Source organism: Gopherus evgoodei, chromosome 3, assembly GCF_007399415.2.
Source record: "Gopherus evgoodei ecotype Sinaloan lineage chromosome 3, rGopEvg1_v1.p, whole genome shotgun sequence".
In the NCBI taxonomy this organism is placed as follows: domain Eukaryota; kingdom Metazoa; phylum Chordata; order Testudines; family Testudinidae; genus Gopherus; species Gopherus evgoodei.
In genome coordinates, this window is record NC_044324.1 from 71,410,686 (window position 1) to 71,426,995 (window position 16,310).

General features: G+C 42.9%; 1 protein-coding gene across 4 annotated transcripts in view; it reads right to left on the reverse strand.

Annotated features, from left to right (window-relative positions):
• PHIP (pleckstrin homology domain interacting protein) overlaps window positions 1–16,310 on the reverse strand; it is a 337,941-nt gene that overhangs the window by 199,838 nt on the left and 121,793 nt on the right. For all 4 annotated transcript variants that reach the window (XM_030555793.1, XM_030555789.1, XM_030555794.1 and 1 more), the window contains 4 exons: window positions 7,073–7,143; window positions 6,174–6,274; window positions 6,045–6,085; window positions 4,722–4,820 (listed from right to left, as the gene is read on the reverse strand). In XM_030555793.1, coding sequence (XP_030411653.1) covers window positions 4,722–4,820; window positions 6,045–6,085; window positions 6,174–6,274; window positions 7,073–7,143 — 312 coding nt within the window. The remainder of the gene's footprint in view (window positions 1–4,721; window positions 4,821–6,044; window positions 6,086–6,173; window positions 6,275–7,072; window positions 7,144–16,310) is intronic.

Sequence of the window (16,310 nt, forward strand, 5' to 3'; positions counted from 1 at the left end):
GCACTGCAGTGCAGGGTTAAACTGAAGGAGCTGCAGAGTGCCTACCACAAAGCCCGCCAGGCAAACTGTCGCTCCAGTGCTTACCCCACGACCTATCGTTTCTACAAAGAGCTGGATGCGATACTTGGGGGCGACCCCACCTCCACTCCGAGTACCACCATGGACACTTCAGAGCCCAGCTTAAGAAAGCAGGAGGAGGAGGAGAAAAGCGGGAGCGAGGGTGCTGAGGAGGAGGAAGACATGCCGCCATCCCTAGATGCATGCAGCCAGGAGGAAGGTAGCCAGTCGCGGCGGCCGGTGCTTGGGGAAAGACAAATAGCAGAGGTGATGCCCAGTAAGCGGCTTTTATTTTGGGAAGCAAGTTATTCGGTGCAGGCTCTTGGGGTGAGGAGGGTTAAGGCTGTATGCATGCCTAGATGTGGAATAGGGCATTGATGTTCTCTCTCATCACAATAATTGGCCTCACTGATCTCTTCAAAGGTCTCATCCAGAACTTGGGCAATGTGCCTGTGCAGGTTCCTTGGGAGAGCCACTGTGGTCCTTGCCCCAGTCAGGCTAACCTGTCTGCACCACTTTGCCATGAGGGGCGGGGAGACCATTGCTGCACACAGGCAAGCTTCATATGGGCCAGGGCAGAAGCCGCATTGTAGAAGAAGACCCTCCTCTCTTGCTTTCCAGGTCACTTTCAGCAGCAAGATATCTTCCAAGATGAACTCCTGTGGAAAATGTGAGGACACTGTTCAGTATAGCAGCCCCCTGCAGCTGTTGGCTCTGCCCAGGGCACAGAAATCCAGAGGACAGTACGGCCGTGAAACAATCAGTCCCCCCGACCCTGTGCCTACACACCATTTTGGAGCTCCCTTAGTTTACGTCTGCGAGCTTTGGGACGGGCAAATTATGCTATTGTGTAGACTGTGCTTGCCCTTAAGTTCAGGGGAATCATTGCTCTGTTTGGTGTGAACGATGCTGCCTCTGTTAAGTGTTGCATTTTGCCTTTACAAATGCAACCCTGAGATCTCAGCCGTCCATGTTATCACTGGCCAAAAGACTCCAAAGAATTAGGAAGAGGCCACGTAGAAGCAAAGAAGACATGCTGCATGAAGTAATGCAGCAGTCCCCTGATGAGAATCTAAAAGCGCAGGAGTGGAGGGAGAGTGAAAGGAGGATCTGCCAACAGAATGAGAAGTGCCGGCACAAAAGTACGGAGCTCCAGCAGGTAAGCACGGATCAGCTGATAAGCATCATGGAGTACTAAGCAGACTCGATCCAGGCGCCCGCCCCTCGCCCCCCTCCCTCCCTCGTCTGGAGCCCTTGTCCCATAACTCTCTCTTGTGCCCCCATGTTCCCTCCAACCCACTTTCCCCAACACCCGGGTTCTTATCACCAGCAGCTGCCTCCAACACCTGTAGCTTCACTACCCAGCCCTGAAAACTACGACCCTTACCCACTGCACTCAACCCCCAGCACCATGCATTATAGCTATTCTGAAGTGCAGCACTCATTGCACAGCACTCCAGACAGAAAGGCTGAGTATGATAACAGGACATATGCAAATCTGTGATTGTACCATTCCCCACTCCACCCCCTTGCCCTTTCTTTCTCCCAAGCAGCTGTTTCTTTTCAATAAATGTATTTTCTTTTCAATAAATTGATTTTTTTGGCTTTGAAAACATTCTTTATTATTGCATATAGTAAAAGATACCTTAGTCCAGGAAAGAAACAGGCACTGCAAGTCAGTGTAGCAAACACAGATTCCCACTAACATTGGAACCACTGCACTTCACTCCCATGCAGGGCACCAAACATTACTGGTGGCTTTCAGCCTCAAATTGCTCCCTCAAGGCAAACTGCACCCTCCCTAATCCTTGCAGCCCTGCGCTGGGCCCCTCTAATAGCCCTGCTCTCTGGCTGCTCAAATTCAGCCTCCAGGAGTTCAACCTCCAAGTTCCACGCCTGAGTGAATCTTTCACCCTTCCCAAATGTTATGGAGGGTCCAGCACGCTGATATAACTGCAGGGATGCTGTCATCGGCCAGGTCCAGTTTCCCAAACAGATAGCACCAGTGGCCCTTTAAATGGCCAAAAGCACACTCCCACAGTCATTCTGCACCAGCTCAGCCTATTGTTGAACCGCTCCTTGCTGCTGTCAAGGCTCCCTGTGTAGGGTTTCATGAGCCACGGCATTAAAGGGTAAGCGGGGTCTCCAAGGATGACAATGGGCATTTCGATTTCCCCTACAGCAATCTTCTGGTTTGGGAAAAGAATCCCAGCTTGCAGTTTCCTGAACAGGCCAGTGTTCTGAAAGATGCATGCATCATGCACCTTTCCAGGCCAGTCTGTGTTAATGTCAATGAAACACCCATGGTGATCCACAAGTGCCTGCGGAACCATACAGACATACTCCTTCTGATCAACGTACTCGGAGGTTAGGTAGGCTGGTGCCAGAAATGGAATATACATCCCATCTATCATTCCTCCACAGTCAAGGAAGCTCATTTGTGCAAAGCCATCCACAATGTCCTGCACGTTACCCAGAGTCACTGTTCTTCTGAGCAGGATGCGATTAATGGCCCTGCAAACTTGCATCAACATGATTTCAACAGTCGACTTTCCCACTCCAAACTGGTTCGAGACCCATTGATAGCTGTCTGGAGTTGCCAGCTTCCAGACTGCAATAACCACCTGCTTCTCCACCGGCAGGGCAGCTCTCAATTTTGTGTCCTTGAGCTGCAGGATGGGGGCAAGCTCCTCACACAGTTCCATGGAAGGGGCTTTTCTCATCTGAAAATTCTGCAGCCACTGCTCGTCACCCCAGACTTGTAGGATGATGTAATCCCACCACTCAATGCTTGTTTCCCGAGCCCAAAAGCAGCGTTCCACAGTGGTGAGCATGTCTCTGAATGCCACAAGCAATCTCGTGTCATATGCATTACTCGAGTCAATATCATCGGAGTCCTCACTGTCAGTTTGGAACTTAAGGAGTAACTTGATTGCCAAACATGACTTGCTGGCGAGACTCGTCAGCCTATTTCTCAGCATTTTGGGCTCCATTCCCACAGACCAAAAGGGAAAACAGAGTGCGCAGTACAAAAAAAGTTGAAAGATGGCGCCAAAGTGGAAGGAAGCACAGGGATTGCTGGGATGCAAACTGATGCATCACGGGGCATTAGGACAGGACCCAAAATGCCCCGCGCCCCTCACCCACTTCCCACAAGCCACACTGCCAGAATGGGAAGAGGTGCTCTGTGGGATAGCTGCCCATAAGGCACCGCTTCCAATACTGCTGAAAGTGCCACAAATGTGGCCATGCCAGTGCACTTGCAGCTGTCAGTGTGGACACACTGCAGCGCTTTCCCTATTGCACTTGCCGAAGGCTGGTTTAACTCAAAGCGCTCTACATCTCCAAGTGTAGCCATGTCCTAAAACATCACCTGTATGCTTTGCTAGCTTTGTGGCTGGAAGATTTTAGCAGCAGTTTTCCTTTGACCTCTTAATGAAACAGTAGTGCAAACAGGAGTTAAGGGGCATCTGAGAGGAACTAGCTTGAGCAGCTGAATATGTAGTCAAATATATTTAAGAAATAAAGTTGAAATCCTAAACTGCTCAAGCTATTTAAGACCAAAGCAGACCATGAAGAACTTCAAAAAGATCTCACAAAGCTGAGTGATTGGGCAACAAAATGGCAAATGAAATTTAATGTGGATAAATGGAAAGTAATGAACATTAGAAAAAAATAATCCTCACTATACATATAATATGATGGGGGCTAATTAAGCTAAAACTAATCAGGAAAGAGATTTTGGAGTCATCGTGGATAGTTCTCTGAAGACATCCACACAGTGTGCAGCGGCAGTCAAAAAAGCAAACAGGATGTTAGGAATCAATCATGGAGAGTAAGATGGAGAATATCTTATTGCCCTTATATAAATCCATGGTACGCCCACATCTTGAATACTGCGTACAGATGTGGTATCCTCATCTCAAAAGATATACTGGCATTAGAAAAAGGTTCAGAAAAGGGCAACTAAAATGATTAGGGGTTTGGAACGGGTCCCATATGAGGAGAGATTAAAGAGGCTAGGACTTTTCAGCTTGGAAAAGAGGAGACTAAGGGGGGATATGATAAAGGTACATAAAATCATGAGTGGTATAGAGAAAGTGAATAAGGAAAAGTTATTTACTTGTTCCCATCATATAAGAACTAGGGGCCACCAAATGAAATTAATAGGTAGCAGGTTTAAAGCAAATAAAAGGACGTTCTTCACACAGCGCACAGTCAACCCGTGGAACTCCTTGCCTGAGGAGATTGTGAAGGCTAGGACTATAACAGGGTTTAAAACAGAACTAGATAAATTCATGGAGGTTAAGTCCATTAATGGCTATTAGCCAGGATGGGTAAGGAATGGTGTCCCTAGCCTCCGATTGTCAGAGGGTGAAGATGGATGACAGGAGAGAGATCACTTGATCACTGCCTGTTAGGTTCACTCTGGGGCACCCGGCATTGGCCATTGTTGGCAGACAGAATGCTGAGATGGATGGACCCTTGGTCTGACCTAGTATGGCCATTCTTATGTTCTTATGCTTCCGAACAATATGCTTTATATTTAACTCCTCTTAAGTTATTAGGTGCTATGTCAGTAACTAGCATTAGGGTTGAACATACTTCAAATTTGCGCGATTTGATGTAGACCATTTGAAAGCAGACCATTTGATGTTGCTTACCCTATTGGACGAGTAGCCATATCTAACAAAATACTCTTCCACTCTCTTCGCTTAAATTGCCATATGCGTGCTGTCCCGTCACGGCTTCCACTCACAAACCTACAAAAGAAAAATTAACACTCAATCAATCAGAGGTAAGACAGTTCATATGAAAATTGATTATGGAGAGAAAATGCTATTAATCATTATGGTTTTATTCTGTAATGTACTACACAAGTGCACCAATATACCTGTTATTTCAAAAACTCTGCACTACTCATTTTGGGTGAAATGTACTTCAAATACACAGAGAACATGGTGAAATTCACTTTCCAGCCCCAGCACTACAGCCTACGGGCTAGAATAATATGTGGATCATGTGCCCTCCTCCCATGTTTTGCCCAGTTACCACTCTTTGCTCTGTTGAATGTGCGACCACAGTGGAGACATCAGGGTAACTCTATACAGAGGCTAAGCCAAAGCCCCCTCTCTTCATACAGTTCCAGTGCAAAAGCTAAGTGGTGCAAAAGGCCAAGATGCCAGGAAAGCAGAAATTAAAGGTAAAGACACATCTTATTTAAATAAGCAAAACCTATCCCTGAGGTAATCTGGAACTGTGTATTTTGTCACAGTTGCTATGATATCTAAATTGAACTTTTTTCTCCCTTATGGCTTAAGTTTGAAAAAACTGGTGGTACTCTCCCAAGCTCAGTTTAGAGCAGTTTATATCATGATAAAATTGCATATTAGAACACTAAATGTTAGTGGGGAAAATGGTTGCTTTCCTAATGAATTTAAATTTCTTTCTTTATCTTTCAAGTCAACCATCCAGAGGAGCTTTACAAATTATTGTGATATTTATAAATAAAGAAATATCTACTCCTCAAATTTCAGACTAATCAGACAAACACTGGCCAGAGTGCTCTTCCTTACCCTACCTGATCATTTTTGCTGTTAATCAAGTTGCCACTTACTAAAAATGCTATTTAAATAGCCTTTTAGGACAATTGATAAAGTATACTGCAAATATTTCCAAAGTGTACCAATGCACCTTTCATCTCTTCATAATCTACAAAAAATGTGGTCATTAAGTAACTAAGCATTAGGCACTTGTAATGAAAGTGATGATAAATAGGAAGCCATATAATTATTTTAAATAAATCTAACGACAACCCATAAAAATTACTAAATATTGCAGGTTACCTTTAAATATAAGTTGACACAGAATGCTTCAAAACGTTTATTTCTAACAAGCTCGAGAAAACAATTGACATTTGGAAATTATTTTCATGAGGCTGCAAAAATTGTCCTGAAATAAAAATATACAAATATTCGCTTACTTACCTGTTACTAGTGTTAGAAAACTGAATGCTGTCAACTTTGTCCTATATAAAGAATACAGAAATTACCAATGAATTCAATCTATCAACATATTTTAATCAAATATTTATGTAATTTTAAAATAGTATTTACAGTATGAAACTCCAACTCTGATATCTTCTCTGGCTGACCTGATCCAAAGAAATAAACCCTAATGATGTGATCTGTACTTCCAGTGGCCAGAAACATTCCGCCTAAAATAGATAAGCACAAATAAGCAATAGTCATGAGGAAAAACGCAACATTATTTGAAAGCTGTCAATGACCTTAAATGTATTAAAGTTTATTTATTACCATAAAAAGTTTGTAGCTACGTTGACTCATCATTTCTCATTGTCTGTTTATTTAATATTCAAAATTACATGAAAAATCTGAGACACCAAGCATGCTAGAAAATTTTACATGTACACAAATGATTCCTAATTTCTCTTAAAACAATATTATGCAATTGCATTTTTTTAAAGTAACTTTTCATAAGCAAAACAAATGTAGGATTTTTATTCTTATTTTTTTAAAAGAGGACATGGACAAAGGGAGTTGGTTTCCAAATTCAACAGAAGATTTGAATTCTCTCTGGTCACTGGAAACAGAATTTTCAAAAATGCCTAACTTACTTAGAAGTTTTTAACTCTACTTGTCCAAGTCCCTTATAAAAACTTCTGTGCATGATGTATAAACAAACCCTTTGATGCTCTCCCTTATGCACAGTACACATTGCTCTTAGAGGAAACTAAAATCACAAAAACATATTAACTAGATTTTATACCTAATGATACCCAAAAAAGTCCTATATAGCAAACATCAATTGTCTATGCACACAATATGAAAATGCATTATTATTAATAATTCTAAGCTCTTACATAGCATGTTTCTTCAGTAGATCCCATCCAGCTAAGTACACACACTGTAGTAATAGTACTATATTTTACTAAGCTCCTTTAATGCCTTATTACAAATCCTTATATTAAAAAGGTAGAAAAGAAAATCTTTACCAGCACTAAAAGAAGAACAGATCATCTGAACTCCAGGACGAGGACGTTCCATAAACTTTGTTGGCCTCTGACTAAAAATAAGAAAATAATTAAATTTAAAAAATCATTTTCTTAGGGATATTATCATAATCAGAAGCAAGTCTGTATCTCAAAAATAAGTACAGAAGAACAAAATTAAACATGAAGTAACAGATGGCTAGCCATCTACAAACAATTTTACGTCACTAAGCTTCATCTTGTGGAAATTACAGAACCTCTAGATGGACTACAGTATGCATGCATCACAGATTTCTAGCACACTTAATGAGTTGCAGTATATTTTCACACAAAACCATGCCCAAAGTCACTTTCAAGAAAAAGAGGTGGACATCCACAGCACTGTGTTTTAAACCAATGAATACATATGACCTCAGCTGTTCCACTGTCTTCTCAGAGCAAACACCTGCTTACACTGCACACAAAAAAAGAAAGCTAGAAGTTATTTAATAAAAAAAATGTTGAATAAAGGAACTGGTATTAAAAATAGACCAGACTTTGCAGAAGCATCATGATATCCTATGTAACTTCCATATATTTTTTCCCTTTTGGACATTTCAGCATCTGACACGAGTAGTAGAAATGTCAGCTAGAGTTTTAATGGTCTAATCCTGTAGCATAAAAATAAAAAAATAAAAATCAAGAAAATCCAAATGTCTGCTCTTTTAATCATTACTCTCTGATTTTACATATATACTGAGGCAGCCACAAAACAGGTTTTGCATAATATACCATCTGCAATCTGAGAGCTCAGTGGCGAGCAGCATTTACACATACAAGTGTCCCTGTTGCAGTTGATTTATACTAAACTCTTAATACTCACATTACAATTATGTAGGCTTTCCTTTCATGTAAGAAAATAGGAAAATGTATCCATACCTTACTGAAAATTTCATTTCTAAGAGTAATGAGGTCCACAGATCCCTGATACTAGGTTTCTGCTCTGTGCAGCCTTAGAGGCAAACTAGACCAGTCAATCAGTGGCTTCACCTCCCAGAAGAAAAGGTCAGCTGCGACACTTCCTCAGCCAAGCAAATCTCTAACCACGACATATTGCTCTATACCAATACTACCAGTCCCCATACTAAGCAAAGATTGCACTGAAGAAATACATTTTAAGTAACAACTAATAATCCCGTATCTTTCACAAAGAAACATCTTGTTCAAGGTGGGCTAGAACTATGAACCTCATTATTCCAAAAGTAAAAAATATTTGCATTTTCCTATTCTTGTTTGTAATGAGGGCCACAGATCCATGACACTGGGATTTTCATAACAGCATCTACTCAGAGTGGGAAAAACATATATGCAAAATAGAATAACTCCTCCTTAACTGTTATTGGGACACTACAGCATGGAACACCCATTTACTAAAGGTGGTATCGACTGATGATTAAATGCCCAGCTTGGAGAACTTGGAGAAGGTATTCACAGGTGGCCTGCTTTACAGATTCTCTCATATGACATGAATCTTTCTGTCCACTTAGTTACAACAGACCTGCAAAAGAACAAGCATGTGCCCAAGCATAAACGCACACACTGATTTTGGAAGAGGAAGTTATATTTTGACTTGCAGGCCTCCAAGATACAATAACTTGGCCAGCTGGAAATGGAAGATTAAGATCTTCTTTTCCCTTTGACACTGAATAACAGAGCAAAAACAGCGTATTTCTGGACTGTAAAATTAATATTTATTTAGAGAGTTGTGCAGACATCCAAAATATGCCACAATTTATTTTTGGGGTGAGAGGGAGTTGGACAGACAGATGGAATGACAATTTCCTGTGCTCTATGCAACTATGAGTTAATCTTTGGTATGAAGCCAAGGCTGGTTCTGAGTACCACTTTATCTTTACAGAAAGTGTAGCATTAAGGTTCCCAGGAGAAAGATCCCCTGTGAGCAGAGGTGATTGCTATAAAAAAGCCATTTCAGTTGTTTAGAAGCACAAAGATAACTTCACAAATTATTCAAACAGAGGGCCAGTAAGGTCATGAAGAACCAGGATAAGATCCCATGGAGGAGCACTGTGCAGAGATTTAGTTCTCCAAAAAGGGATCACCAAAATCATCAATGCCGGTTCTTGTCTGATTTTTTATAACATTCTAGTGGGAAGATGAAAAGGAGAGAAGGGGTTTAGGAGTCCTCTTGACCAATTTTTGATAAGACATCTTGTTGCCTTGGTTTTGTGATCCTGTCAATGAGAGAAGAACATGTGAACATTGTGATTCAGGTGGAGAAAACACAGATCAACAGGAAGAATAAATAAATCTGCAAGTAGTTTCCATTCTGAGTAATCTATCTTTTCGCTGCTTAGCCAATTGCCTGTAATATTTTCCTTTATATGTGAATGAAGCAGGCTGACAGTGAATTCTCCTCCACCCAAGGCATCAGAAAGTGAGTTTCTCTTTATTGAACTGTGCTGTGCATCTTATTCCATCTTGTCTGTTGATGTGTGACATGGCTGAGATGTTGCCTGTCATGACCAGCACATAAGGGGAGTCTAGATACAGAAGCTGAGCCTTGATACCATATTGAATTGTGCTGACTTGTAACCAGTTTTTACTGTCTTTGGTGTTGTTTGGACCATATAGTCTCCAGACAATCCTTCCCTGTGTCTACACACCTCATCCCTCCAGGCTGGAATCTGTGGCGATAACTTCCCTGACTGGTTCATCTGTGGCAAAGCTCAACTAATTTGCTTGGATTAAACCAGTATCTAAATAATACAATAGTCTCCTCGATAGAGATACTTTCACTGATGAGTTACTCCTGAGGGAATTCTGTGCCAAAAATTAAAAATTCTTCACACAGTATTATAAAATTCTGCAAAAATTTTGCAAGTTTTATTTGTCAATAAATAAATGTGGAGGCTCCAGCATGTCAGTGGGGAGCACAGAGCAATGGCTGCAAGGAAGACGGCGATCACCCAGCAGCCCTCCCTCCCCCTAGGACATGGACTTTTTAAATTTTTTAATAAGACTAGTGAGGAACCTTGCGACGATGGAGGGATGATAAACGGGAATGTGGATATGGAAGTGGATATTACCGCAACTGAGGTAGAGGCCGTACTTGAACAGCTCGATGGGACGAAGTCGGAGGGCCCGGACAATCTCCATCCGAGGATATTAAAGGAACTGGCGCGTGAAATTGCGAGCCCGTTAGCGAGGATTTTTAAGCAATCGATAAACTCGGGGGTTGTGCCGTATGACTGGAGGATTGCTAATGTAGTTCCTATTTTTAAGAAAGGGAATAAAAGTGATCCGGGTAATTATAGGCCTGTTAGCTTGACGTCTGTAGTATGCAAGGTCTTGGAAAAAATTTTAAGGGAGAAAGTAGTTAAGGACATAGAGGTCAATGGTAATTGGGACAAATTGCAACACGGATTTAGTAAAGGTAGATCGTGTCAAACCAATCTGATCTCCTTCTTTGAGAAGGTGACGGATTACTTAGATAAAGGAAATGTGGTAGATATAATTTACCTAGATTTCAGTAAGGCGTTCGACACGGTTCCGCACGGGGAACTGTTAGTCAAATTGGAAAAGATGGGAATGAATATCTTGGCACAAAGAGCGGGAATGTGCTAATAAAGTTTGCGGATGACATGAAGCTGGGGGGTATTGCTAACACGGAGAAGGACAGGGATACTATTCAGGAAGATCTGAACCACCTTGTAAACTGGAGTAATAGAAATAGGATGAAATACAATAGTGAAAAGTGCAAGGTTATGCATTTAGGAATTAATAATAAGAATTTTGGATATATGTTGGGGGCGCATCAGTTGGAAGCAACGGAGGAGGAGAAGGACCTTGGGGTACTGGTTGATAGCAGGATGACTATGAGTCGCCAATGTGATACGGCTGTTAAAAAAGCAAATGCGATTTTGGGATGCATCAGGCGGGGTATTTCCTGCAAGGATAAGGAAGTGTTAGTACCGTTATACAAGGCGTTGGTGAGACCCCATCTGGAATACTGTGTGCAGTTCTGGTGTCCCATGTTCAAGAAGGATGAATTCAAACTGGAACAGGTTCAGAGACGGGCTACAAGGATGATCCGAGGAATGGAAAAACTGCCTTATGAAAGGAGACTCAAAGAGCTTGGCTTGTTTAGCCTGGCCAAAAGAAGGCTGCGGGGGGATATGCTTGCTCTATATAAATATATCAGGGGGGTTAACGTTAGGGAGGGAGAGGAATTATTTAAGTTTAGTACTAATGTAGGCACGAGGACGAATGGGTATAAACTGGATATTAGGAAGTTTAGACTTGAAATTAGACGAAGGTTTCTAACCATTAGGGGAGTGAAGTTCTGGAACAGCCTTCCGAGGGAAGTAGTGGGGGCAAAAGACTTTCCTGGCTTTAAGACAAAGCTTGATAAGTATATGGAGGGGATGTTATGATAGGATTGTTAATTTGGGCAATTGATCTTGGATTACCACCAGATAGGTCTGCTCAATGGTCTGCGGGGAGATGTTGGATGGAATGGGAACTGAGTTACTGCAGAGAATTCCTTCTTGGGTGCTGGCTGGTGACTCTTGCCCACATGCTCAGGGTTTAGCTGATCGCCATATTTGGGGTCGGGAAGGAATTTTCCTCCAGGGCGGATTGGCAGGGGCCCTGGAGGTTTTTCGCCTTCCCCTGCAGCGTGGGGAACGGGTCGCTTGCTGGTGGTTTCTCTGCAGCTTGAGGTCTTCAAACCAATTTTGAGGATTTCAATAACTCTGTCCTGGGTTAGGGGTTGTTATAAAATTGGATGGGTGGGGTTCTGTGGCCTGCCTTGTGCAGGAGGTCAGACTAGATGATCAGATTGGTCCCTTCTGACCTATGAGTCTATGAGACTTGGTAGTGAAGCTGCACTCAACCCTGACACAGCACAAGGCTGGGCCCACCCCAGAAATGCCACAGGGCCCTGCCTCTCCGTGCCAGGTGCACCAGGTGTGGGAAGGCAGGCTCAACTCAATGGGATCCAAGTGTGGGGGGATCCAGGTGTGGGGTAAGAGGGTTCTGTGTGAGACAATCTGGGTATGGATGGCTCAGTGGGGGGTGTGGGAGAGATCTGGATGGGCAGCGGCTCATTGTGAGGTTCCAGGTGCAGGGGCAATGGGACTTTGAAGGGGGGTCCAGGTGAAGGTGGCTGGGCTCAGCAGGGGAATCTTGGTGAGGGGGATGGGACTCAGCGGGGGGGGTCTGGCTGTGGAGGGCTTATCAGAGGGGGCTGGAGGCTTAGGTGCAACTGGTTGGGGCGCTGGAGTGCGAGGGGCTCACCAGGGGGGTGGTCTGGGTGAAGGGGGTGGGGTTCAGTGGGGGGAGTCCGACTCGTGGAAGTGAGGCTCAGTGGGGTGGGTGTTTGGGTGTGGGGTACTCAGTGGGGGGTTCTGGGTGCTGAGCAGGTCTGGATATATGGGGGTCTGGATGCACAGGGACTGGGCAGACATCTGAGCAGCTCCCCATACAGTGACCCCTCACCGCTATGGCTGAGGAGCGATGGGAGTGGAGCTTCCTGCAGCCAGGGGAGGTTTCTGGGGGTGGGTTTGACCTGGCTCAGGCCTCTCCTTTCAGGGGAAGAGCAAGTTCTGTCGACCCCAGCCTAGCAGGAACTAGCAGCCGAGCCCAGCACAGGGTAGGAGCCACTGACTGAGGCATCCCCAGCCCTGCATTCCTCCTCCCCCCCAATGATTTCCCTCTCTGCCAGCTGCTCCAGGTGTCCAAAACAATGTTCCCACATTGCTGAAGAGGGGCGCTTGACTGCTCTAGCAGCTTCCTTTTGTAATTTTTGTGAGGGGAAGCAAAGAAATCTGCAGGGGACATGAATTCTGCAAGCACACAATGGTGCAGAATTCCCCCAGGAGCACTGAATTAAGAGACTGAGGGAGGAATAGGAATAAAGTCTGTAGTGACTTCATAAGAGCACAAGCCCACTGAGAAGCATCTATATAGGAGTCTATGGAATATCCATACAGGAATGTACTGATCACAGAAGCATGTGAACATGGGTTGGCCATTTTGATAAGATTCCTCAGCTTCTCCCATCTTTCCTACTAAATGAAAACTTTTTAGAGAGATGTATTTATCTCTACTCTGAGGTGCGGAAACTGCTGAGATACTAACTAACTACACACAATTTATCAAAGCTGTGGCTCTCCAGCATCATTCATCTATGGCCCTGCCTCTGGATGGGACTTGAATAAGGTGGTTATTAAGGAAGGGACAGACACAGAAACTCTCCTGTCTGAGAGCCACAGAAACTCTCCTGTCTGAGAGCTGCTATTAACATTATCAACATTTTCATAAACACTTCCAAGGCTGTTGGTAAACCAAAAAAGACAAGGACCTGTGCTAGTAGTGTTGTGCTCCTAGAGCAAAGCAACTGTGTCACTGCTGAATTATGATAGGGAGCTGGACATCCTTCAGCTCTACTGATGTCATTAGGTGTGCCATGCTCATGGAAGCTAATGTGGATATTAAAAGTCTCCACCTTCAGTTTTAATTTCTTCATTAATCTGTTGAGTTATTACAAATAAAGAACTGACTTACAGCCTGTTTTGACTAAGAACAAGATATAGTAAAGGGCTCAACTCTTTTCTGGAAAAAGGGACAGGGATTCACATTCATGGAAAATGAAGGATGGCTGTCTTCATATTTAATCTCTTTTGTGGATCCTTTGACAAGTAAGATGAGGTAAATCTGTGCCCTGTTTATGCATCCCTGGATTGCATAAACTTTTGACCACAGTATTACACTGGGAGCTAGTGTTCAGCTGATTATTCACCATGACTCCAAAATCTTTTTCAGGAAGTCACTGCTCCCCAGGACAGAGTCCCCATCCAGTAAGTATGGTCTACATTCTTTGTTCCTAAATGTATACACTTAGATTTAGTCGTATTAAAACATACATTGTTTGCTAGCACCCACTTTAGCAAAAGATCCATATTACCCTGAATCAGTGATCTGTCCTCTTCATTATTTACCATTCCCCCAGTTTTTGTGTAATCTGCAAACTTTATCAGTGATGATTATATGTTTTCTTCCAGGTCACTGATAAAATAGCAAAGGGCCAAGAACCAATCTCTGCAACAGCCTCCTGGAAACAGATCTGCTTAATAACTTGCTGGAGATCCACAACATACTGACAGACCTAGAATTACCTGGATCATCCCATTTACCTTTTTAAAAATTGGTGTAACATTAGCTTTTTTCCAGTCTTCTGGAACACCCCTAGTGCTCCAAATCTCACTGACAACTAACATGAATGGTCCAGCAAGCTCTTCAGCCAACTCTTGCAACACTCTTGGATGCAAGTTCTTGCCCTACTGATTTTAAAATGTCTGACTTTAGTAGCTGCTTAACATACTCCAGAGATACAGTGGAATGGAAGGAGTGTTATGGCCACACGATGAGAGTATATCCGTTTTTCCCCCAAATACAGAACAGAAATATATTACCCCTTCTACCTTTTCTGCATTATTGATAACTCGACCATTTCCATATAGTAATGCATCAATAGCATTGTTAGCCTTCTTTTTGTTCCTAAGATATTTAAAAAGCCTGTGCTTGTCCTTAGCTCTGGTGGCCAAGATTTCACCTTCTTTCTCGGCTTCTCATCATTTTTTCTACAATTCCTAACTACTGATTTATATTCATCAACAACAAATTCCCCATTGTTATGTTTTTATTTTTATTTTTACAGCCTTCACTTCCCCTCTAAACCAGGTATTTTTTTTAACCCACACAGCCTTCTTCCTCGATTGTAGGATTGTGACTTTTGGGGCATTTAGTAAGATGTTCTTAAATAATTCCCAAAAATCATTTACATTTTTCTGATTTAATCTTCCTCGCACCTGATTTGGATAATAATTGTTTTCAGCTTTGTGAAATTGGCCCAAGTGTATATATTACTGGTCTAGATTTTATTCTGCATACATATTATAAACATGATCAAGCTACCATTAACCTTCAATTCTGAGATCAGTTCCTCTTTATCTGTTAGGAAACCGTCATCTATTAAATTCCAAGGATATTTCAGTACTGGCAGCATGAGACCTACAGCATGTCACTCAAATTGAAGTCCCCCCATGACCATGCAGTATTTTTCCCCTACATGTTGTAGGTAGGCACACAAGGAGACAGTCCTACTGTGATTCTGTGGCCTGTAGCAGACAACAGCTGGTACCCCATGTGTCCTTTATCTGTTAGGACATTGATCCATATGCATTCAAGATCATTTTCTTCCAAGTTATTAGGGACTCAGAAACAGGTAATGCAATTTTTGACAGTGCCACTTCCCATTCTCTTTTGCTCACACTGTCCTTCCAAAATAGATTATAACCATTTAACATTCCAGTTGCGCAAGTCATCCCACCAGGTTACAGTAATACAAGCTAGATCGAATTTAGGCTTATAAACCAACAGTTCTAATTCCTGATGTTTACCCAGGCTCCTAGCACTGGTGCACAGGCAATTAAAGAATTTCCTTCCTTCATGTCCTTTGGTTCCTTGATTAATTTTCTTCCTAACATGTTCATTTTATACTGAGTGCTCATACAACCCCTCTTTTTACCCTCCACTTTGCAATTAGTTTCCCCCCTTTCTGACTACTCTAGCCAGTCTGTCCCCCAGGAGATTGATCCCCCTTCTACTGAAGAGGCGGCCATTCAAACTATACAGCTCCTCTCCCATAGAAGTTGGACCCATGTTCTACAAAACCAAAGCCCTCCATCCTACATCACTTTCCTAGCCAGCGATTCTCTTCCAGAATCTTCTGCCTTCTGTCTTCCTTTGCTTGAGGAACAGCAAGGATCACAGAGAAGATGGCTTGGACATTTTTCTTCTTCGGCACACTTCTGAATTCTCTAAACTCATCTACTACCTGCGAGATATGCCACGACGCAATGTCATTTGTGCCAATATGAACCATCACCACTGGATCCTTGCCCATCATCTTCAAAAGCCCATCCAATTTTAGAGTGACATCTCGTGCCCTGGAAACAGGAAGGCAGCATACCATCCTGTTGTCCAACTGCCTTGTGCAGAACCTTCTTCTGTTTCTTCTGAGTACTGAATCTCCAACAAGGACTGTCTCTCTATTTTGGACAGTTTGAGAACTCTTTGCGGTCAGTTAGATTTTCTTAAAAGTTGGGCCAAGCTGCTACTTGCATGTATGTTCCAGACTGAGTTCTGTTTCCATGTCACTGCTGTCCAACCGTACCAG